Genomic DNA, 23,753 nt, shown 5'->3' with positions numbered 1-23,753 from the left:
TCTGGGCAAGACGGGGCTAGGGTGGAAGGCTAAGGGATTTGGTAGCCAGAGGAGGAGGAGTCGGGGGAGAAGAGGAGGAAGGAGAGGAGGAGGAGGAGGAGGAGGACGCGAGTTCCCCGCACCTGCGCTCCCGCCGCGTTCAATTGGCGTGAAACAAGGGACATCTCCCCCCTGGCTTGCCCTCAAATTTGTATGATGATTTGGTTTCACTGAAAGTCCATTTTGCGGAGTGGTCCCTCGAAGCCCCAAAGAGTGACTGATCGTGAGTCAAGGGGTTCAAGGTCAAAGTTCCTTTAGTTGGCAGAAAACAGTGATAGAACCTAGAGGGAAAAAAAAAATTCCCTAGAGTCGTACTATTTTGTCCACTGCTTATTTAATAGAGTGAAAGAACTCCAGAATTCTGTCTTGCACAGGTCAACTACTTTGGAGGGGTGGCTGTTTATCTGCCAACTGGTTTCAGGGTGCAAGATCACATCCAGTCACTTAGATATATGGGTAGTGGCTCTTTCTCCATGTGAAAGTAAAGACAGAGCCAAGTACAGTTTGAGCCTCTTTCCCCTACTCCCTGCCTACCCCTGATCCATCTAAACTCTCCTCTGTGCTTTGTATCTCCTTCGTGGAGCCTTCTCTCAAGCTAGGGTAAAACTTGAATATAGGATGCTCCTGGTGAAAAAAAAAAAAGAGAGACCAATCCCTTGGGCTAGGAAGGATCTTTTCAGAAAGATTTCCTAGGGCTCACAGGAGAGGACAAATTTTGGTCTTTTAAATGTTTGAGAACTCAAGGTCTGACCCCAAGGGAGCATCTCATACAGGACAGGCGGCCCCAAGGAGGTGTGTTGAAATGACCGGGTAAATTTTAGCTTAGAAATCTTCGCCAGAGGGGCCAGAGTGATAGTACTTTGAATAGAAGATTTGTCTTGCACAGAGCTAACTTGAGTTCCCATATCCCTGGACTCCCATATGGTCCCCTGAGCATCAGCATCAAAAAAAAAAAAATCTATCTAGAATGCACCTAATTTAGAAGTCACTGGATTATGGAAATGTTGTGAATGTTCTTTGACACCTGAATGACTCCCTACTGACTCTGAACTGTCCAGTGAAGTGACTCCATGTTCTCCTCTTTCAATAGTTCACAGTGTTTTGGGCTTTGTTTTCACACTATAACAGGCTCAATCTCAGAGGCAGGAGAAAAGTTTAAAAAAAAAAAAGAAAGAAGGGCTGGAGCAATAGCACAGTGGGTAGGGCATTTACCTTGCACGTGGCTGACCCAGGTTCGATTCCCAGCATCCCATATGGTCCCCTGAGCACTGCCAGGAAGAATTCCTGAGTGCAGACCCAGGTGTAACCCCTGTGAATTGCCAGGTGGACCCAAAAAGCAAAAAAAAAAAAAAAAAAAAGAAGACATAGTTGTCCGTTTCTCATTCTTTTCTCCTCCTGTTTGAATTTTCTTGTTCTTTATCAGTTTTATCTGAGCCATAAATCTACTAAGGGATACATTTTATTATCTTTTATTTAATATAGCCGTTTTAAACTTTGGAGCAAAAATTTCGAAATGACTGTATTTTACTCCTTCACATTAGAGTCAAGGAACATGATGCCAGAAAGCTCTGTCCAATAGCTCCTGCCTATGAATAAAAGCATGTGGTCACTTTTGTGCTTCTGCACCAATGCTTTGCTCCCTCCCCCCATTTTAATAGATTGTTGAGAACCCATGGAGAGTTGTTTGTGTATAGCTTAAAATCTGCACCTTAGCTGTTAGAAGAGATGGAATCATGAAATTCGCCTTTTAGTGGAGATTATCATGCTAAGTGGAATTAGTCAGAAAGAGAAGGACAGACATAGAATGACTGCACTCATTTGTGATGGCATAATATGAGACTAACACCCAGGATCGTAGAGATAAGGGCCAGGAGGGTCACGCCACGGATTGGAAGCCAGCCCCACGTGCTGGGGGGCAAAGGCAGTTGGGACGGAGAAGGGACCACTAAGTGAATGATGATTGGAGGGACCGCCTGGGATGGGAGATGTGTGCTGAAAGTAGACCAAGGATCAAACACAATGGCCTCTGGGTATCTGTATTGCAAACCATGTCACTGTCACTGTCCTCTCGTTGTTCATCAATTTGCTTGAGAAGGCCCAGTAACGTTTCCATTTTGAGACTTGTTGTTACTGTGTTTGGCATATTGAATACACCATGGGGAGCTTGCCAGGCTTTGCCGTGCAGGCGAGATGCTCTCCGTAGCTTGCCAGAGAGGCTCTCCGAGAGGGGTGGAGGAATCAAACCCGGCTCAGCCAGGCTGGCTGGGCGCAAGGCAAACGCCTTACCACTGTGCTATCGCTCCAGCCCATAATGCCCAAATTTAGAGAGAGAGTAAGAAAGATGGTACCTGCCACAGACGCAGGGGGTGAGGTGGGGTGAGGATGGCGGGTGGGGCACTGGGAACAAAGGTGGTGGGAAATGTGCACTGGTGGAAGGATGGGTGCTGGAGCATTGTGTGACTGAAATGTAATCATGCAAGTTTGTAACTGTATCTCACGGGGATCCAATACAACTCCTTAAAAAAAATAAATAAAATCTGCACCCTAGAAATGTCAACCCCAGTATGGATCGGGCATGGGAGTGGAAAGTTTTCAGGGTTAAGGTTTAGTCTTTCCGTTAGTCATGAGGCCCCCTAGGGGCCGCAGGAGGCGTGGAGCCTGGGTGCACTGTGCTGAGCCAGGCCTTGGGACGTGGCACCAGGCCACAGGCCCTCTGATGTCCGCCTTTCACGTTACAAGCTCCATCTGGCTTCCCCTGATGACCACTTGGAATGGGTACTGAGAAGTCAAGGAGGCCTGCAGTTCCCAGGCGACTTCACTTTCCCGACTTGGAGGGTGCCAGCTGCCCTGGGTTGGGACAGAAAGGCTGGCAGATTCTTCAGATACTAAGGCAGCCCAGGATTGCATCAGAGTGTGGGCATCTGACTTCTCCCACTGGAGAAGGGCACATTCAGTAACACGTATGAAGACGTTTGTTCTGACGGGTGGTCACTGCATGCTGAACAGACATGCGAGTTACCAGGGTGTCCTCCCAGGCAAGTCCCAACTTTTCCGAACCTCAAATTCTTTCTCCTTGAGTGAAATGAGGGACACGAACCAAGCGCATCCCTTTTGGTTTTAAATGTCTATGATTTAAAACCGGCTTCCATGGAGACAATTCTTTCTGCTTTGGCACTGGTGAGAGCTTGGGGTATGTTGTCCCTTTGGTTCAATGTGTGTGTGTGTGTGTGTGTGTGTGTTGTTTTTTTTTTTATTGCAGAGAAGGAAAAGGGGCGAATTCTAATAGCCTCTCTCAGTTATCTCCCGCAAGCAAGCAAACTCACCACCCTCCACCCTCCACTCCTGTTGCTTGTGACAGGTCGTATATTTGATTATGCAAAGCAAATTGGGAAATCATATCTCCGCAATTCCATCTGGGATTATTTATTTCGCTGTGTCCACAGCCGGTCAAAGTTGTGAGAAGACACAATGTTAAGTGTAGCTGTCCGGAGAGGAGGTGGACTCGAGGTCATCTCTGCAGAAGGCGGAGTCGTAACCAGCCAGAACAAGGCTCTTCTGCGATGCCCAGAGGTTTCCAAAAAATCAATCACTGGCCCCGGGCGCTTGTGGCAGGCTGATTTAGTGTGGCCTCTCTGCTTGGAGTTCTCCAGGACTTCCGTCCCATCTGGACAGCAGGGAAGGGGGACCCTCGGAATTAAATCAGACTCAAATTTCCACGTTCTGAGTTCCTAGCAAGCCAGCGCACTGAGTTTAAACAACAAATGAATCCACATAACAACTCCCTAGCACTGATGTTCGGTAGTGGGTTGTTGCTGTGCTGGGGTGGGATGAGGGATGTTTAAAGCCCTTTTCTTTATTTTATTTTTTTTTTCTTTTTTTCCCCTTTATTTTATTTTTTTTTTAAAGTTGTAGATTTACAATTTTTTGTGCTTTGGTTTCAATTATACAATGATCAGATACCCATCCCTCCACCAGTGCCCATTTTCCACCACCATGGATAATATCCCTCCCACCCCCATCCCCCCATCCCCCCGTCTCTGTGGCAGGGCAATCCCCTGTGTTCTCTCTCTCCTTTTGGGTGTTGTGGTCTGCAAAAGAGGCATTGAGTGGCAAACATGTTCAGTCCATAGTCTACTTTCGACATGCATCTCCCCTCCTGGGAGGATCCTCCAAACATCCTTTATTTGGTGCTCCCTTCTCTATCTGAATAGCCCTTTCCTCTAGGATACCCGGCTGGCCTCTAAGTTATGGAGTAATCCTCCTGGTGCTGATCTCAGCTATTCTTGGGTATTAATCTCATACTTTGTTACTTTATATCCCCCAGATGAATGCAATCTTTCTATGTCTATCCCTCTCTTTCTGACTCATTTCGCTTAGCATGATACTTTCCATATTGTACCACTTGTATGTAAATTTCATGACTTCATCTTTTCTAAGAGCTACATAGTACTCCATTGTGTAGATGTACCAAAGTTTCTTTAACCAGTCATCTGTTCTTGTAAAGCCCTTTTCTTTAGGGTTCATTTAACTTTGCAACTGAGAAACGGTGAGCAAGGGAGATTCAGAAGTCTCCTTAAGAACCCCCAACCAAGGATGGGCTGGGTGGGCTTTTCACAGGGGGCTCCCACCTTACCCTCTAGATCTACTTCCAAAGCCAGGAGCCTGCCTGGGCACAACAAAGCCCCCAAGAGCCCCACCAGGCCTGGCCTGCTCAGTCCCGATGGAAGCAGGGTGGCTGGGAGAACCTGCCAGGATTCAGGCCAAGAGAAAAGTGGGACCGCGAAATTCATTTTGCTTCTTTTTGGACGCGGGACGGAGAGAGAAAGGGTAATTGTGGATTAAAAAACAATAATAAAACAAAACAAAATGGAAACAAAACCCCCTTTTTGGGGGCCAGAACAAGGATTTAGGTGCTGACCTTGCATTCTGCTAAGTTCCAATCCCCCTGTGCTGCCTATGGTCCCCTGTGTACCACCCACCAGGGGTCAGTCCTGAGTACAGAGCCGGGAACAGCCCCTGGAATAGCCCCTGCATGTGGACCCCAAACCAAAACAGAAGAAAGAAAAAAAAGAATCCTCTAAAGCCTTTTCAAGAACCATCCCCTACCAATACCTCCTCCCGGGCTCCTTTGATTCAGGTTTCTTTGCTAGACTTGCTCCAGGGCGCTCTGAGCTGCGGAGGGCCTGCGTGGGGACGGGAAAGGGTGCGGGGTGGGGATGGGAGCGATTGAGGGAAAAGGGAACAGGAAGCCGGGCGAGAGAAAAAAGATTCCCACGGCCGGCCGCGAGCGCGCGGGGAGGCGCCAGGGCAGAGTCCGAGCAACCCCGGGGCTTTGTAGTTTACAAGAGCGACTCCAGATTGTGCTTTATAATTTGGTGTCGGTTTACAAGCCCAAAGGACTTTTGTTTCTTCACCTAACAAGTCCTTAGTCACGGCCTGACCCCTTTTAACCGAGAGACCCCGGGCTGGTGCTAGACCCTTGCCTTCTAATTCAAAACGAGAACGTGGCAATCTGCTGGCCCCTCCCGGGGCGACTAGCTACTCCCCGCCTCGAGATCTAAGCGAACCTTTATTGAGCTCCTATTACGTGGAAACTTCGATACTAGTTTAGAATCTTCCCAACTGCGCGGCCAAGGAAGGTGACTCTTCCCACTTGCAGAAAAGGCAACCCAGGAGCAGGAAGAGCGAATGCACCGAGGTCGGGAGGAACCAGCCGCTCAGAGTCCAGGTTTGGACTCTCAATGCCTTGGAATATTTAGTGCATTGACCCGTTAGTGCAGCCTGGGGTTCCTCAGAGTTCTTGGAAACCGGTCGCTAGAGGAGAATTTATTTCCCTTTTTCTCCCAGCGGTCCTCACCTCTCAGCAATGGGTGGGACAGTGATTCTTAGGAGGGCTGGCGGGGCATTTTGGGTCCAGAAATGGAACAATTAAGCTGCATCACTTTTGCTGTCCCAGTCCCCCAAGTAGCGTTGATGGGACGCTGGGAGGGTCGAGGAGAGAGGAGAAGGGAGCACTGTGGAGGCAGCTTGCCAAACAGTGCAGGACCCACCCACGGGGCTCCCTCCCTCCCACCTGCTTCCTGGAGGAAGCACTGGAGTTTCTTCTACCTGGGGATGGACGCTGCGTGGGCAGGGCTGAAGTTCTCTGACTCTGATCCTACCTGCTCAGGGCCTTACTCTTACTTCCGAGGCCCTGGGGACCAGTGCCCCGGACCTCAGCCTAACTGAGGTCTCAGACCTCAGGGTTCACTCTCCCGAAATTCCCTTCGTTTCCACTTTACAAAGCTGTCTGGAAAACTCGTTTCTAGGACAGTACAACTTCTATATTCTAGGTAGGAAAAGTGTCTGTCGTTCAGTGGCCCTTCTGACTCTCCTCTCCTTTCCAGGGATCCTTTCCCCTCCATCTAATAGCCTGCAGTTAACAAACGGAGGTGCCTGATTTTTTCCTCAATGTTCAGGAGGGTGAAGGGCCAATACGCTCATTGCCCTCAGCCCACCAAAAACTGATACACTGAAAGCCCAACGTGCCAACGGTAGCGCTCACTCCCAGCGGCGGTGGGGTTCATCTCTGCCTTGCTCTCGAGGAAGCGCCGAAATGCCTATTTACAAAGGCAAGAAAAAAAAAGAAAAAGAAAAAGCAACAAAACACAATGAGATGATGAAACTGGGCCAGTGTTCTGTTACAGGCTTGCAGGAGGGGTGCTTATCATGTCGGATGCCCAACCCAGAAGGGTGTTCAGGGGGATAGAAATAAAAATTATTAGCGCAGACTGCGGGCATTCTGGGTGGAAACTAGGGGGCTCAGCGAAGTTACTGTGTCTTCTCCCATGGAGGTGCACTCCAGCCTCACGGTTCCCCTTCCCCTCCCCTCCCTCCACCCATTGAGAGAGCCCTTAGAAGCGCAGTTTCCTCTTAGGCAAAAAATCGGAAGAATGCATGTTTCTGCTTTGGTTAGGAATTCAAATGCTCTAAAGCAGATTAATAGGTGAGGTTTGCCGCGGAAGGGAAATAGCAAAAAAAGGTGAAACTCACTGATTCTGAGCTAGTGACCAGCAAGAGGCAGTGAAGGTGTTCAGGGCCCTGGGGTGCCATGTCTGAGAGTGTGCAAGCTCCCAGGTCGGCACTTAGTCTCCTAGAGCCCTGAGTGACTTGGGCAGCGAGAGCAGTAAGCAGGACCATCCCACTCCTTTCTTCCTAGGACATCACAATGGGCTCCGGTGCTTGGGGGAACAGCACCCCCATGAAGAGAAATTCTGAGCACTGCCAGATGTGCCCGCCCCCCCCAACAAAACAAAACAAAACGAAACAAAAACAAAAACAATTCTGGTGTCTGGTCCTCAGAAAAAACCACCCACCCTCACCAAGCTCTTATTTATTTATTTATTAATTATTTTATGGAACTCACCAAACTCTTGAGAATACCTGCGCTTCCGACTGTCAGAATCTGTTTCCTCGCCGCTTTGTTCCCACTTCTCTGAGAACTGGACTAATTTATCCTTTCTGCTGGAGTCTCGAAAAAACAACGTTAGAATCAACTCAGCAAGTGCCTTTATTTTAGCAAATACTCATTTCAGGCCCACTGTGTGCTGGGTACAAGCACAGCCAATTTCCTAGTCTAATTTTTTAAATCGATCTCGAGAAACTCTAATTATTTACAGGGGAAAAGCATCGAAGTAACTTTAAATGTAGTTAAATAGAGCGCAAGAGTCGAATTCAGGGGCTAATTCCTTCTTCGGTATGCTGGAATTTAACTTTTGTGAAAGTTCCATGAAGGAATTTTTGAGAGAAACTGGAGACGGTTTACTTTTCCCTCTTTATAAACACAGTCATTCACACTTAAAAAAGCATTTAAAAATAAAAGAGCTTTCTTAAGAAATACGCCCGGAGTATACAAAAACCTATATTTTAATACCATAGATTTCCTTTCTCCCCCATAATTGTAAAAGCAATCCACATAGAAAAAAAAAGCAAGTGACGTAGAAGTCCTGGCGACACGCCTGTCTCGCGGGCACGGTGAAGGTTAACGAGGAACTGCTTTGCATTTCGGGGATGAGCCAGCCGTCGCCACGAGAGTATCCCCGGATTACTTTGAGGCTACCTGGCCGCAAGGAAACCGCGGATTTAATCTCGCAGGTCGGATGCCTCTCTGGGCACCCCTTAAGGAGGGAGGCCTCATTAACGCGCCCAACTCCCGGTGAACGATCGAATCACGTACATCTCAGGGATGTGGATACAACAGCGATACACAGTAGCCTTTCCGATGTGTTACCTTCGGTTGCGGGCAACGCGATTCGTAAGAATGTATCTCTGCTTGTTTCCTAGTCCGTGAGAGTAACGGAGCCTTGAGTCCCGCAGACTGCCCGCACCCTTGAGGTTTAGATCTGGGATAAAGTCACCCGGCTACACCGAAGGGCCCGCCGGCAGGAGGCTCCTCGCCGAACGCTGCTGGGAGGAGCGCGGCAGCCGGGAGGAGGAGGAGGAGGAGGAGGAGGTGGAGGAGGAGGAGGAGGAAAGCGCCGAGCTGATGCTCCTCGGCCAATCAGCGTGCACACCGCCTGACAACCGGCCAATCAGCGGGCGCAGATCTCGGGGACCCGAGCGGATAATACCGGGGAAGGGAGCCCAGGCTGGCGACTGCAGCCAGGGGCGCTGCGCCGCCCGCAGCTGCGCGCGCCCGCCCGCTTTTCCCCGGAGCCGGCGATCTGATCCGGGCCAGGACGGCCCAAACCTTCTCGCCCAACTTGGGTCCGAGGAAGCCGAAAGCCGTTTGGAGGAGGTGAAGTGCCCGGGGCGGCCAAGGATCGAGCAAACCTTGGCTGAGTCCGAGATGTGCGTGGCGAGGCCACTGAGGACTTGATTCACCTTCTCCGGTGAATCCAGTGGTGAATCCTCCCGGCTTCCAGCTGTCTGCCCCCGTTTTTTTGTGGTAGGGTGTGACGGCCGCCCCCCGATTTCTGTGTGCGAGCACAGCCTGCGGTCCAAGAGCCAGTTCCCAAGGCTGGATAGCTTTTGCCTCGGCTCCTAGCCCGGGCTTCCAGAATCTTGGTGAGTGCAGTGATGTCGCTCGGGCGGTTGCAGGGAGGGCAAAGGGCTCGAGTCACCTTTCATTTCGTTTTGTTCCCCTTGGGAGTTTTGCCTCAAAGATGCAAACCAAGACCCACCGACCTCCAGAGGGTGCTTAAAACCTGCGCGGCCTAGCCCCACCTGGCTCAAAGCTCTGTTGCTGCCGGGCGAGCCTCTGCATTCAGTCCAGTGACTCTGATGACACTTAACTTGGGTTTTTCGTTGCCGGTGTGTGAGGGTTGCAGTGTGCCAAGTGGCAGCCTTCTGCAAGCGAGGCAGATGCGAGACACGAGAGAGGTGCAGGGTGCCAACCTCTCTGGGATCTCCGAGGTCCCTGGGACCACTAGGAGATCATTCTTCCCATCTATGTTAATGTCTTTCTCTTATTAGTTGGGGGAAGACTGACAGATCGCCTCAGCCGGTGTTCAGTGGCCACAAAACGTGTGTCTCTGTGCTGAGTGCGTTACCTTTTACTTGTCCCCGAAAACGCAGGCACAGCCTCTTTGAAAGGCCTGGGCTAAAAGGTCAGATGCTCGCAGAGCACTTAACGTTCATTGATGGAAACCTCGGTCGGGTTGGTGCATCCCTGGGGGGACCTTCAAGCGATCAGAAAGGCACGTATGCGTGAAAGTAAGGGATGTGCAGAGACCAGACCTTTCCCCGGCCGGGGAGGTGGGCCTGTGGATGCAAGACCCCGGGGCTGCGGTGGGCAAGTGGATGCAAGACCCCGGGGCTGCGGTGGGCAACTGGATGCAAGACCCGGGGGGCCTGATCCTTTGCGCCTTTTCGTGTCCTCCCCAGGGCGCGGGCGACTGACCGGCGGTGGGTCCCCGCGAGGCTCCGCTGTGCCATGGCCGAGCGGCAGGGGGACTGGGAGATCGACGTGGAGAGCCTGGAGCTGGACGAGGACGCCCGCGGGGCGCCGCCGCTGCCCCCCACGCCGCCCGGGTCCAGCCCGCCGCGCCCCGACGGGGACGGCGAGGATGAGGACGAGGACGAGGACGAGGACGTGGACGAGGAGGACGACGACGACGACGCGGAGGACGCGGGCGCGTGCCCGGGGGCCCCTGGCCGGCCCGAGCTGCCCGGGGCGCGGCCGCCCAGGGCGCTGCCCGCGGCCACTCCGCAGGCCTCGCCGGCCCCCGCGGGGCTCCCGGAGCGCGGCGCGAACGCGGGCGGCGGCGGCGGCGCGGAGCCGCGCAAACTGAGCCGCACGCCCAAGTGCGCGCGCTGCCGCAACCACGGCGTGGTGTCCTGCCTCAAGGGCCACAAGCGCTTCTGCCGCTGGCGCGACTGCCAGTGTGCCAACTGCCTGCTGGTGGTGGAGCGGCAGCGGGTCATGGCAGCGCAGGTGGCGCTCCGGAGGCAGCAGGCCACCGAGGTGCGTACGGCCGGCCGCGACGCCGCGCATCGGGGCCCAGCGCGGGGCCCTTGGGGGGTGGAGGGGAGGGGGGGCGGGGACTCCCTTCTCCCTCTCATCCCCCCTCTTGGGCGTGCATGGTTCGGGGAGGAAGCCCTGGGCATCCCTGGAGGGAGGGGGAGAGAGAGAGAGAGAATCGCTCCCAGAATTTGGTGGGGTGGGTTCGGTGCGGACGACCCGGCAGTGATGCGGCTCCTCGGAGATCTAGAACGAGGTTTGGAGCGGGAGGGGGTCGCACCTGCCTGTTCCGGGGGCCGGAGGGTAGGGGGGATGCTCAGGGATCCTCCCGCAGTCAGACAACACAGCAGCGCTTTTAGGGCTCGCCTTCCTCCCACCCCCACCGGCAATTCAGATTGGAAAGTTGATTTTTTTTATTAGCTTTTTGGGTCGCACCCTGCGATGCACAGGGGTTCCTCCTGGCTCATGCACTCAGGAATTAACTCCTGGCGGTGCTCCAGGGGGGACCCTATGGGATGCTGGGAATCAAACCCGGGTCGGCCGCGTGCAAGGCAAACGCCCTCCCCGCTGTGCTATCGCTCCAGCCCCCGAGGATCCACTTCTGACTCCTGCATGCAAATAGATGCTCTGGACCCCTGAGCTATCTCTCAGCCCTGAGTTTTAATTTTCATTTATTTACTTGTATTATTATTATTTTGCTTTTTTGGGTCACACCTGGCGATGCACAGGGGTTACTCCTGGCTCATGCACTCAGGAATGACTCCTGGTGGTGCTCCAGGGGCGACCCTTTGGGATGCTGGGAATCAAACCCGGGTCAGCCGCGTGCGTGCAAGGCAAACGCCCTACTCGCTGTGCTATCGCTCCATCCAGCCCCTGGAAAGTTAATTTGGGTGGTGGCCCGGGTTGGGGGTGCAGAAAGAAGCCCGCGGCGCTTCCTTGGCCAGGCCCGGGGCTGCCACGGTTACAGCGCGCACGCAGTTGGCAAGGAAGAACCAGGCCTTGCGCAGGGTCCAAGGCGCTTTCCCTGGGCTGGCACGACCGGGTGAAGTCCGGCCGAAAGTGCTGTCCCTCGGGCCAAGGTCATGCCACCGGGAGCTTCGGCGTCTTAGAAATTTCCCCAGAACCCCCTCGGCCACCCCAGAGGCTTCTTGAATTCGCCTTTTCTGGTGCCGCAGCATTGGGTGAACTCAGCAGAGACGCCTCGAGGGGCTAATCCCAGATTTTCCATTTTACATATTGGTGGGGAGGGGGCCGGAGCGTGGCCCACCGTTGCGAACAGGGCGCAGACCCCGAAGGAAGATTCCCCTTTGCCCACGGTCCCAAAGCCTGTGATTGCCCGGGGGAATCCAGGTGTTCCCGACCTGCCCGAGGCCTCGGCCCGGGGTCAGCGCTTCTCCGCGCGCTTGGAGCAGGCGGCCCGCGGCTCGCGGGGCCGGTGCGGGCACGGGAAGGCCCAGAGCCCCACAGACAGGTGACCACGGGATGAGACCGGGTTTCCCTGCATTCAGACTCCCTTGGCTTCCCAGGGTTTTTGCTTTTTTTACTCTCCCCGGTCGGGTTGCGCATTGAACGATAAAGTTTTCGCTCAGTACGGAATGCGGTGGGGAGTGGGACCATCTATGGGTTGGGAAGACTCACACCCCTCACCGGTCGGGGTGTGTGTGTGGGGGGGAGTCTTGTCTGGATCTCACCCCCTTTAAAGTGTCTCAGATTAATTTTAGCAGAGAGGCCCCAGAGAATCTCCTCATTGCGCCCGGGCTTCCAGCTCTTTTTGCTTTGCAGTTCAGGGGTGCTGATGTCGATTCACAGGGAATCACAGGAGGTGGAAAGGGAATGCATTTAGACCCCAGAGGTCACCACCTTCTTCCTGATCTCTCCCTTCCCCACACCCCACTCCCCAGTTTCCCTTCCAGCCCTATTGATTCAGTCTCTTGCATTTCCAGGACAAGAAGGGGGTTTCCGGGAAACAGAATAACCTGGAGCGCAAAGCTGTGTATCAGAGACAAGTCAGGGCTCCCAGTTTGCTGGCCAAAAGCATTCTAGAAGGTAAACCAACACGAAACTCTCCCCTTTAGCCCTTTAAGCCAAGTTCTGTGTGGGTCAAGCACGTTCCTTTTTCTTTTCTTTTTTCTTTTTTTTTTTTTTAATTCGTGTGAAGGAGCAATCTGAGGGAGGTTTTATTAGATGGGTATTCATCAAGGAAGGAAGTCAGAATGTGGGAAAATGAATCTCTCAGATATCCTGAGGTTTTTGGTCACCTAGTTTTATTGTCAATAATTAATGGACTAGCATGGATCGTATATGAAATTTGTCCCACTGAGATAACACTGCTAGTGATTTCCGAGCAGATATTTTGAAAGAAAAGGAATGAAGTACAAAAAAAAAAAAAACCCGCTTTAGTCATAATTGGAGCTAACTAGAATAGGACAAGTGAGGGGCTTAATTAATTAATACTCACAGGCACCAGTAAAGACCTTTCTGATAAAGGACCCAACCTTTAATCTGACTCTTTTTCACTGTCCTATTTTTCCTTCCTGGATTATCTACGTAATTCTTGCTATTTCACCCTTTATCTCGACATTCATGACAAATGAGATGGTAGAATCTGGAAAAAATTTTGAATCAAACAAGAGAAGTGGAGGTTGAGCTTGAACAATGTGAATTCCTAACTACTCTGTTTCCATTTTTACTAAAGCCTGAGGATATATTAATTTTCACTGATTTTTTTTTTTGAGGGGGGTATTCTGGGTGTTGAACTCAGGCCTCAGACATGTGAAGTATCTGTTCTGTCATACCTCAGTCACTAAATATTCCTGATATATTAAAGACTCTGAGATACTTTGATCTGATAAATAACATATTAACTATTGTTTTTGCCGTTTAAAGAAAAGAAAAATTTTATTTGCCCTAATCGTCTCCTCCGAATCATGAGATTCAGACTGAAAGGCAGATTTTAAAAGCAGATCATTGAATTCTGTTGTTTCTCACGGGGCTCCCACATTGAGTTGGTTCTGGATAGGTTTTAAAATATGTTTTCACCCTCTGCTCTGTACTTCTGACCTCAGTGTGGCTTTTCATATGCTAAAAGTGAATTTGGTTATAGACTAGGCAAACAGATTCATGAGGATCCGAACCACAAGGATAAGTTGAAATTGTGTCAGAGCAATTTGAGAAGTGGAAGGACTAAATGGAATAGTAAATTCAAGCAAATAACTTCCTGGCCAAGACCTACCATGGAAATGGAAACATCAATTTTCAAATTTTATTTTATTTGCAAATGAGTATGATGGGTTTCTCGCTATGTAAACACAAACATTGCAAGAGAGCCCTCAAACAAATTTGATAGTGGTGAGCTTGGACATGATGAAATACTCAAAATATTTTATGCCACCAGGAATTCTGTGCGTATTACATTAAGCTTTGCTTTGGACTTTGTCCCTGTTCATAAAACTGTGATGAGTTAATCTGTGCTCTAATGATTGCTTGTTCAACCGTTTTGGTGTCTGGTCAACATGATTAGGGCTTGGGAAAACGTTATTAAAATGTTAGTTTCAATACAGCAGGGAATCTCCTCTTCCACCCCTCTTTTATTTGTTTGTTTGTACCGGTCGTCAAGGGGAGAGGCTTTGGCTTAATTGTCCACCCCTGAGTCTGTTTAACTAGTTAACAGCTCTTTCCCGTTCCTGAGCTGCTCTGTCTCCTGAAGTCTCTCCTCTTTTTTTCTCCTCACTAATCTGCTTTAACTTTCTCTTTTTTCCTAGTTCACCTTGGATTATTCTACACCTGTAACAGTGGGTACATAATCAGCCATCTTTAGGAAATAAAAGTGACCTCAGCCCTAGGTAGAGATATCTTTTTCAATAATGTATAAAAAGATGACGTGAATAGTCATAACCTATCAACTGGAGCCAGAGGAGTGGTCTTGCTTCCTGACAGATAGTAGTCCGAGAAGCCTATTAACATTTCACCAGCAATATATGACGGTGAATAATTGTTTTGCTGATTGGTAGTGCTTCCCTTGCTTTGTAGGTTTCCATATTTCCCTTCTCGAGATGTTTATCTCTCTTGTATGCAATACTTACTCATTTTAGGCTACCGACCCATTCCAGCAGACACTTATGTAGGAGGGAGCTTACCTCTGCCTCCTCCAGTAAGTGACCGGATGAGGAAAAGGCGGGCCTTTGCTGATAAAGAATTGGAGAACATTATGCTGGAAAGAGAATATAAGGAGAGGGAGATGTTGGAAGCTTCCCAAGCTGCTGCCTTGTTCCTGCCCAACCGCGTGGTCCATGGACCTGAATACAGCTCCTACAAAAGTGCCTACAGCCCCACCCCGGTGGAACCACCGAGCAAAGACTTCTGTAATTTCCTACCCACGTGCCTTGATCTAACCATGCAGTACTCTGGGTCTGGGAATATGGAACTAATTTCTTCCAACGTCAGTGTGGCCACAACTTACCGACAATATCCCTTGCCTTCAAGATTTTTAGTTTGGCCCAAGTGTGGCCCCATCAGCGACACCGTTCTCTACCAGCAGTGCCTTCTGAACGCCACCACCTCAGTTCAGGCCTTGAAGCCCGGGGCCGGCTGGGAACTGAAGGGGGTGCGAGTCCAGGATGGACTTGGTGCAGAGCAGGACCTGATGCCACCCAAACTGGAAGCTTCTCTGGTGCTGCCCCCTCCTCCCGAGGTCCAGACCTTGAGAAATGACCTGCAAGGTCACCAGGCCATCCCAGAGAGGTCCGCATTCTCCCCACCCCGACGGAATTTCTCTCCGGTTGTTGAAATGGACTCTTTGGCAGCTCAAGGGCACGTCTTAACGAAGATCAGCAAAGAAAGCACCAGGCACCCTCTGCCACTTAAACATAATCCATTCCACTCATTATTCCAGCAAACGCTCAATGACAAATCAGGTCCCGAGTTGAAAACACCATTTGTCAAAGAGGCCTTTGAAGAGGGCCCCAAGAAACACAGAGAGTATTTAGTCAAGGAGAACCAGAAGTACACGTTCACAATAGATAGATGTGCAAAGGACCTTTTCGTCGCCAAACAAGTTGGAACGAAACTTTCAGTGAATGAACCGCTGTCATTTTCTGTTGAGTCGATTCTTAAGAGGCCTTCGTCTGCCATCACTCACGTCTCTCAGTGAAAGACTGCTTGAATGGAGCTGGATTTTCTGCAGACTCAGAGAGTTCTTAAACCACTAATCTTTTTTTTTGAGGAAAAAGTTTAAGATGTGTGTATAAAGAAATTTTTAATGTAAATGATGATTTCACAAATTCTCTAGGTTCATATGCATGTACTTTTCCCACGACGTAAATATATTTAAACTTAAAGATGAAAATTGCCTAGGAGCAAATTGTAAAGGTCCAGGCTTTGCACAACATTTCAAAAAGCAATAAAATTGACACTGTCTTCTAAAAAAAAAAAGCCCAGTTTTTGTTGAAGTAAATAGTTGTCTCTGTCCAGGCGATAAAGTGAGTCTTCATAAAATGTGTTATTTATTATTCTGTGATTCTGTGTGCTTTCAGATGATCCTAAATCATCCTAGGGGACCGTAGGAGGACTCGTGTAATGCTTTGGCTTTGAATTTTAGAAACCATGTCCATTTATTTGTTCATAACTGAGATAACAAAGAGCTTTAAAGAAAACATAGGGCAGATTGCCTGTAGAATCTTATTTTACGTGATTGAACAAAGTTGAATTAATTTAAAGAGAATTCAAGTGAAATACCTCATTTATTTATGGACCTGGGTTCTTGGACTCCATCTCTCGGGGTCCCAGTTTCTTCTGTGTTGGACATGTTCATGTAGGGTCTTAAGCATCCATTCTGGGTTGAATAGTCTGTGATTTTCAGCTTGCTGGGAATCACAGAACAGATTCCCTTGTCAAATGCGGTCGGTTCAAGCTATGATGGTCCATGACAACCCCCCACTTAGCTCATGTGTTACTTTGCTGTACACTCTGTAAGGACAGTCATGGCAAGGCCTTAGAGATACATCCAGTCAGAACTCTCAGCCGGTCTGGGAATATCAGCTTTGTGGATCCCACATTTTTTCACCAGTGTCAAAGGGTGTCAGTGTAGTTCTTTACTGAGATAAAAACATTTTCTATTCAAATTGTTTCAACTGCCGTTTGCTGAAGTCTGCAGATGTTTATCGCAGCCAGATGGTGACTTCTTGATTCTGTTTTTGGTTTTGTTTTTCCAATTTTGATTCTTTTTTTGGCGGGAGGAGGGGCATTCTTGGTGATGTTCAGAGCTTACTCCTGACTCTGCACTCAGGAATTACTCCTGGTGGTGCTTGGGGGACCATAGGGGATAGTACTAGGATCAGACCCATGTCAGCCATGTGCAAGGCAAGTGCCCTCCCCTTTATAAATATCTCTCTGGCCCCTACATTAAAAATTTTTTTTTGGCACACTTAACCCAATGCTCAGGACGTACTCCCGGCACTCTGATCGCTCAGGGGTTACTCTGGGTGGGGCCTGGGGACCGTATGTGGTACAAGGGTTGACTGTGTGTAAGGCAACTGCCTTAACTCCAGCCTCAGTTTCTTGATTCTTTATTTGTTTTATTTGTTTTTGTTTTTTTGGGGTCTCACTCAGCGATGCTCAGGAGTTACCCCTGGCTCTGCACTCAGGAATTCCTCCTGGCGTTGCTCGGGGGACCATATGGGATGCTGGGAATCGAACCTGGGTCGGCCACGTGCAAGGCAAATGTCCTACCCGCTGTGCTATTGCTCCAGCCTCAGTTTCTTGATTCTTAACCTTTATTTCTCTTTTTTAAATTTCTCTCTCTTTTTATCTTTTGCTTTCCTTAACAAAATGTTAAATGTTGTTTTGTATATTAAGTGAGAGTAATACATTTATGAGAGTATCGAATTTATCCCTGAAGAGCTTGACTGTAGACGTCCAGTTCTAAGATATGTCATTGTCATTTCAAGATGGAAAATCAAGATCCAAACACCTTTAATTTTGCCATGGAGTAGGTTTTTGCCTCCAGCTCTGCTTTCATTTGGGTAACATGACCGTTAGGTGGGTGTGTTAAATGTGCCAAGAAATTTGGCAGTTTAAAGAGTGTCTTTGTCTGGAAAACATTTAAAACTTAAAAATAATTTTGCTACTGATGAACTGATATAAACCTCCAGGGGTTCTCTGAATTGTTTCTTAAAATCAGCATCAATTTCAAAGACAACAAGCCAAACCTTAGATTGATTTTCGGTTTGTACTTGTGAAATAATCCTTGGTTTTGTAGAGTCAAATTTATTTATTTTCACTATTGCAGAAGCCAAACCAAGTGGAAGTTTGCCAGAGAAGAAGGAAAAAAAAAAAGCAGGCAAAAATCCCAATAACTGTTGACGATTATCATGAAGTAAAACATGTTTTCTAGCCCTGAGTCTAATGGCATGGCTAGCAATACTTTTTGTTGCCTTTTCAGATATTGTATCTGATTTATTTCTACATTACTTCATTACTCGAGCGGGCCCAGTAACGTCTCCATTGGAGACTTTGCTGTTACTGTGTCTGGCATATCGAATACTCTCGGTAGCTTGCCGGGCTCTCCGAGAGGGGCGGAGGAATCGAACTCGGGTCGGCCATTACGAATACAATACTAATTACTATCTTCCTATCAGGAATCTATTTTTTTTAATCAAAGAATTTTATTCATTTAATTATTTTTGGCTCGGGGGCCACATTTAGCTGTCCCGTGGCTTGCTCCTGGCACTGCACTCAGGAATCACTCCTGGCAGGGTCAGGGGTGGGGGTGGGGGACCATGTGTGGTCCAGGGATGGAGCCCTGGTTGGCCGCTTGCAAGGCAAGTGCCCTCCCACTGTTTTATCACTCCAGCCCAGGAATCTATTTTTTTTTTTGTGTCAAATGCTAAGTGAACCTTAGCACGGACGCTATCGAGTAGCTAAGGATGCAATGTGAGAACACACATAGAATAAGCTCGGAAATCTCAATGAAAAATCTTTATGCATCGCTCTCTCTCTCTCTCTCTCTCTCTCTCTCTCTCCCCCTCTTCTCACCTTCCCTCCCTCCTTTCCTGTCCTCCGTCCTTTCTTACCCTGTTTTAATATTTGGAGCATTAATTGTTCATTTTCCCATTTTTGTTGCTTAATGAACAATTGAGACTTCTTTTCATTCTTCTATGCAAAACATTTTATTTTGTGTTTTGTTTTTTGGGTCACACCTGGCTGTTCTTAGGGTTCACTGCTGGTAGTGTGCTCAGGGATCACTTCTGGCAGTGCTCACGGGACTGTATATGGTGCTGGGTATTGACGCTGTGTGGGCCGTGTACAAGGCAACCACCCTGCCTGCTTTATTGTATCTCTAGCCTTTTATTAATATTTTAATATCACTAAATGAATTCAGTTGTTATTGGTTTTAATGTTTTTTCTTACATTACTAATGACCCAAGATTTTTTTTTATTGTTCTTGAACATTTATGAGGGTGATTACTATGAAGATTTCTTGTCACACTGTACATTAGCTCTGCTGTAAAGATAAATTCTTTGGGGGAATTTCACACTTACAAAATCTGCCATTATTCACTCAATGAGAGGATTGAACTTAGCTATTTGCACCTTTTAATCATTTCACTTCCATAAAAGTTACTATCTGACTGTACAGTCAAAGACCATTGCCATCATAATAGTAAACTAAACTGAGGTTTTATTTAAGCATTTCCAATGTTCAAGGTAATACATGGATTTGCTTGAATAACTTTTACAAATGTGTAGTCAAATATAGACCTCTGCAATTTAATTCACAATGTCATTCAACGTTAATGACATGTTTTCCTTCCCTCTTAACTGATTACACTGTTATTATTTTGCTCATTTTCCAGTTCTGAATAGTTATCAACACGGTTTCTCAGTCTTTTTGTTTTTGATTTTCGGGTCTCAGCCTGTGGTTCTCAGGGACTCCTGGTTCTGTGCTTCAGGCTTGTTCTGGGCTGCACTTGAGGGACACTGTGGTCCCAGGGACGGAGCCTGGACTCCTGCATGCCAAACATGTGCTCAGCCTGCTGAGCTATCTTCCCAGTCTTAAATGGCTCGGTCCCCCATGAATCCCAATAAATGCAGATTCTGCTGTGGGGGCCTGTGGGGACCTGAGAGTCTGTATTTCTAATAGTTCTGGGTTGTGCTGGTGCTTGTGGTCTTTAAGCTGCACCTGGGGTAGTGAATGTTCACAGCATTTTGGCCATTTTATTTATTTTGATTTTGATTTTTTGCTTTTTGGGTCACACTCGGAGATGCACAGAGGTTATTCCTGGGTCTGCATTCGGGAATTACTCCTGGTGGTACTCAGGGGACCATGTGGGATGCAGGAATCGAACCTGGGTCGGCCACGTGCAAGGCAAACAGATGCCCTACCTGCTGTACTGTTGATCCAGCCCCTATTTTTTATTTTTTAAAAATTTTTATTAGTGAGACACCATGAGGTACAGTTGTAGACTTACAAATTGTTGTGCTTGGGTTTCGATTATACAATGATCAAATACCCATCTCTCCACCAGTGCCCATTTCCCACCACCATGGATCCCAGCATCCCTCCCACCCCCCACCCCCCCATCCCACCCTGCCTCTGTGGCAGGGCATTCCCTTTTGTTCTCTCTCTCCTTTTGGGTGTTGTGGTCTGCAAAAGAGCCAACCCCTATTTTTATTTTTTGTTTTGGGGTCCCACCTGGCAATGCTCAGGGTTTGCTCCTGGCTCTGCACTCAGAAATCACTCCTAATGGTACTCAGGAGGAACATATGGAATGCTGGGGATTAAACCCACGTCAACCCACGCACGGCGAATTCTCTACCTGCTGTGCTATTGCTCCACCCATATTTTTGTCATTTTAACGCATACTTTGAGTACTTTTATTTGGGTTCTCAGTTATAGTGCAATGGAATTAGTATAAATATTTTAGTATGTATGAATAATTAAAAAAATCTCTCAAAATCCAGAAAATATACATCAAGAGTGAGCCATAATGTATGCTATTGGTGATTGTGATATGTCAATGAAGGGTCGTCAATTATAACAGACTTTTTGGTGGGTGTCGTTCATTATAGGGAGGGTATACATGAGTCAGGGAGGTGCGGATCTGGGAAATCTACGTACCTTCCTCTCAATTTTATGGTGAATATGCAACTATTGCGAAAAATAAATTATTAAAACCTTTTTCTCTTCTGGGAATTTGGTGGCAAAAGTAGGATTGGACCGAGACAGAATACACAAGATGCTTTTATTTTTAAAACTTAGAAATTGTCTTAGTTTGGGGCTGGAGCAATAGCATAGCAGGTAGGGCGTTTGCCTTGCACGTGGCCGACCCCGGGCTCGATTCCCAGCATCCCATATGGTCCCCTGAGCTCTGCCAGGAGTGATTCCTGAGTGCAGAGCCAAGAATAACCCCTGTGCATTGCGGGGTGTGACCCAAAAAAGCAAAAAAAAAAAAAAAGAAATTGTCTTAGTTTGCTTAAAATAGAATATACACACATATTTATAAATCTTGTGTTATATTTATAATATATGATGCTGGATCTTGCATTGTATTTATAATATATGATGCTGAATCTTGCGTTATATTTATAATATATGATGCTGAATCTTGCATTATATTTATAATATATGATGCTGAATCTTGCATTATATTTATAATATTACATATGTAAGTATGTATGTGTATTTGATCTCTCTGGCTGGTATTATTTCATTGAATCACCACGAGAAGATACACAGTCACAAAGTTGTTCGTTATTGGGGTTTTAGTCACAGCGTTCCAACACTCATCCCATTCCCGGTGTCCGCAGTTACCCTCCCCTCCAGCCCTCATCCCTCACCTCTGTGGCAGGCACTTTTCTTCTCTCTCTCTTTCTCTCTCCCTCTCTCTTGTCCTCCCTCCCTGCCCGTTTCTCCCCGCCTCTCTCTCTCCCCCCACCCCCGTTTCTCCCTCTCTTCCTCTCCCTTCTCTGGGGAATTATGGCTTGCATTACACATACTGAAAGGTTATCAAGAATATCCCTTTGCCTACTTTCAGCCCTCAGTTCTTGTTCAGAGGGATTTTAATTGTGGCTAAATACACATAGAATTTGCCTTCGCACAGTTCAGTGGTATGAAGTACATTCGCAGTGTTGTGCAACCATCACTTATCATCCATCTCTAGAATTTTTTCTTCTTGCAAAACTGAACTCTGTACTCATTAAACAATAACTCCCTTCTCCCAGCCAATAAAAACCACCATCCTACTTTCTATTTTTATGGATTTGACTCTTTCAAATGCTTCATGTACTGTATTTGTTCTTTTGTGACTAACTTTTTGGACTTAGAATAATGTCCCGGAGCTTCATTCATACTGTAGCTTGTGTCAAAATCTCCTTCCTTTGTTGTGCTGAGTGGTTTTCATTGTATGCATATACTGCATTTTAAAAAAATTCTGCTGGTGGATGCTTGTGTGGCTTTTGGGTGATGTGAATAATGATCCTGTTAAGACGGATATATAGATGTCTCTGAACTCAGTTCCTGGCTTCTTGATTTCACTTTCTTCTCTAGGAAATAAGCTTCTTTCTTTCTTTCTTTCTCTTTCTTTCTTTCTTTCTTTCTTTCTTTCTTTCTTCCTCTCTTTCCCTTCCTTCCTTCCTTCCTTCCTTCCTTCCTTCCTTCCTTCCTTCCTTCCTTCCTTTCTTTCTTTCTTTCTTTCTTTCTTTCTTTCTTTCTTTCTTTCTTTCTTTCTTTCTTCCTCTCTTTCTTTCCCTTCCTTTCTTTCTTTCTTTCTTTCTTTCTTCTTTCTTTCTTTCTTTCTTCTTTCCCTTTTTCTCTCTCCCCTCCCTCTCTCCCTCTCTCCCTCTCTCCCCCTCTCTTTCTGTCTTTCTTTCTTTCTTTCTTTCTTTCTTTCTTTCTTTCTTTCTCTCTCTCTCTCTCTCTCCCTCCCTCCTTCCCTCCTTCCTTCTTTCTTTCTTTCTTTCTTTCTTTCTTTCTTTCTTTCTTTCTTTCTTTCTTTCTTTCTTTCTTTCCCTCCCTCCCTCTCTCTCTTTCTTTCTTTCTTTCTTTCTTTCTTTCTTTCTTTCTTTCTATCTTTTTCTCTCTCCCTCTCCCTCCCTTCCTTCCTTCCTCCCTCCCTCCCTCCCTCCCTCCCTCCCTTCTTTCTTTCTTTCTTCTTTCTTTCTTTCCTTTCTTTCTTTCTTTCTTTCTTTCTTCTTTCCCTTTTTCTCTCTCCCCTCCCTCTCTCCCTCTCTCCCCCTCTCCCCCTTTCTTTCTTTCTTTCTTTCTTTCTTTCTTTCTTTCTTTCTTTCTTTCTTTCTTTCTTTCTCTCTTTCTTTCTCCCTCTCTTCCTCCCTTCCTCTTCCTTCCTTCCTTCCTTCCTTCCTTCCTTCCTTCCTTCCTTCCTTCCTTCCTTCCCTCCCCTCCCTCCCTCCCTCCCTCCCTCCCTGCCTCTTTCTTTCTTTCTTTCTTTCTTTCTTTCTTTCTTCTTTCTTTCTTTCTTTCTTTCTTTCTTTCCCTCCCTCCCTCCCCCCTCCCTCCCTCCCTTTCTTTCTTTCTTTCTTTCTTTCTTCTTTCTTTCTTTCTTTCTTTCTTTCTTTCTTCCCTCCCTCCCTCCCTCCCTCCCTCCCTCCCTCCCTCCCTCCCTCCCTCCCTCCCTCCCTCTTTCTTTCTTTCTTCTCTTCTCTTTCTTTCTTTCTTTCTTTCTTCCTGATAAACAAAGTTGTTCATGATTGTTGAAGAGCGCTTCCTTCCCACAGTGAAGCATAATGGAAAGTGACCTGTATCCACTTCAGTGGAATCCTGCCACTGTACCCAGAGAGGCTCCATTGTGAGTGTGTTCCTTCTAATGTAAGTATAAGAGTGTGTGATCCTATTATCTGCATTTAAAAATTTAATGCAGTGGAAGGACAGGCTTGTATTTGTTGCATTCTGAAAACTTCTGGAATTCCTTCTGGAAGATCTCTGTGGAGCTAAAGGCACAGACACGGCTGAAGGTCAAGATGAAGAAAGTAGGAGAATCCCAATTCCCAGTAGGATAATCAATCGTTTTGTATCAAGGCTGGGTTTTCAATCAGAAACAAAATTTAAGGACTAGAACAGTCTAATTTTTGGTATTTGCAAATTCATTTTCTTCATTTCTTTTCTAGTACTCTAAGCTTAAGCATGTTTCTGTCTGGGACCCAATTTGTAGTGCTGATAGTTCTTGAGGTAGTTGAACCCTGCATTGTATAAACTATTGTCTATGGATTCCACTTATATTTATTTTAGTGATTGTGCTAAGTTGATCACATTCTATAA

At 47.5% G+C, this 23,753-nt stretch overlaps 1 protein-coding gene across 1 annotated transcript; it reads left to right on the top strand.

Annotated features, from left to right (window-relative positions):
* The first annotated feature begins 9,952 nt into the window (after positions 1-9,952).
* On the top strand, positions 9,953-15,673 carry DMRT2 (doublesex and mab-3 related transcription factor 2). Its single transcript, XM_056106931.1, has 3 exons — positions 9,953-10,483; positions 12,424-12,526; positions 14,572-15,673. Exons 1-3 carry the CDS (start codon positions 9,953-9,955, stop codon positions 15,627-15,629), a joined length of 1,692 nt encoding a protein of 563 aa, XP_055962906.1. The 3' UTR covers positions 15,630-15,673.
* The last annotated feature ends 8,080 nt before the right edge of the window (positions 15,674-23,753 follow it).

Source organism: Sorex fumeus, unplaced genomic scaffold (assembly GCF_029834395.1).
Source record: "Sorex fumeus unplaced genomic scaffold, SorFum_2.1 ptg000149l, whole genome shotgun sequence".
Classification (NCBI taxonomy): Eukaryota; Metazoa; Chordata; class Mammalia; order Eulipotyphla; family Soricidae; genus Sorex; species Sorex fumeus.
This window is presented reverse-complemented; position numbering and strand designations above follow the sequence as displayed.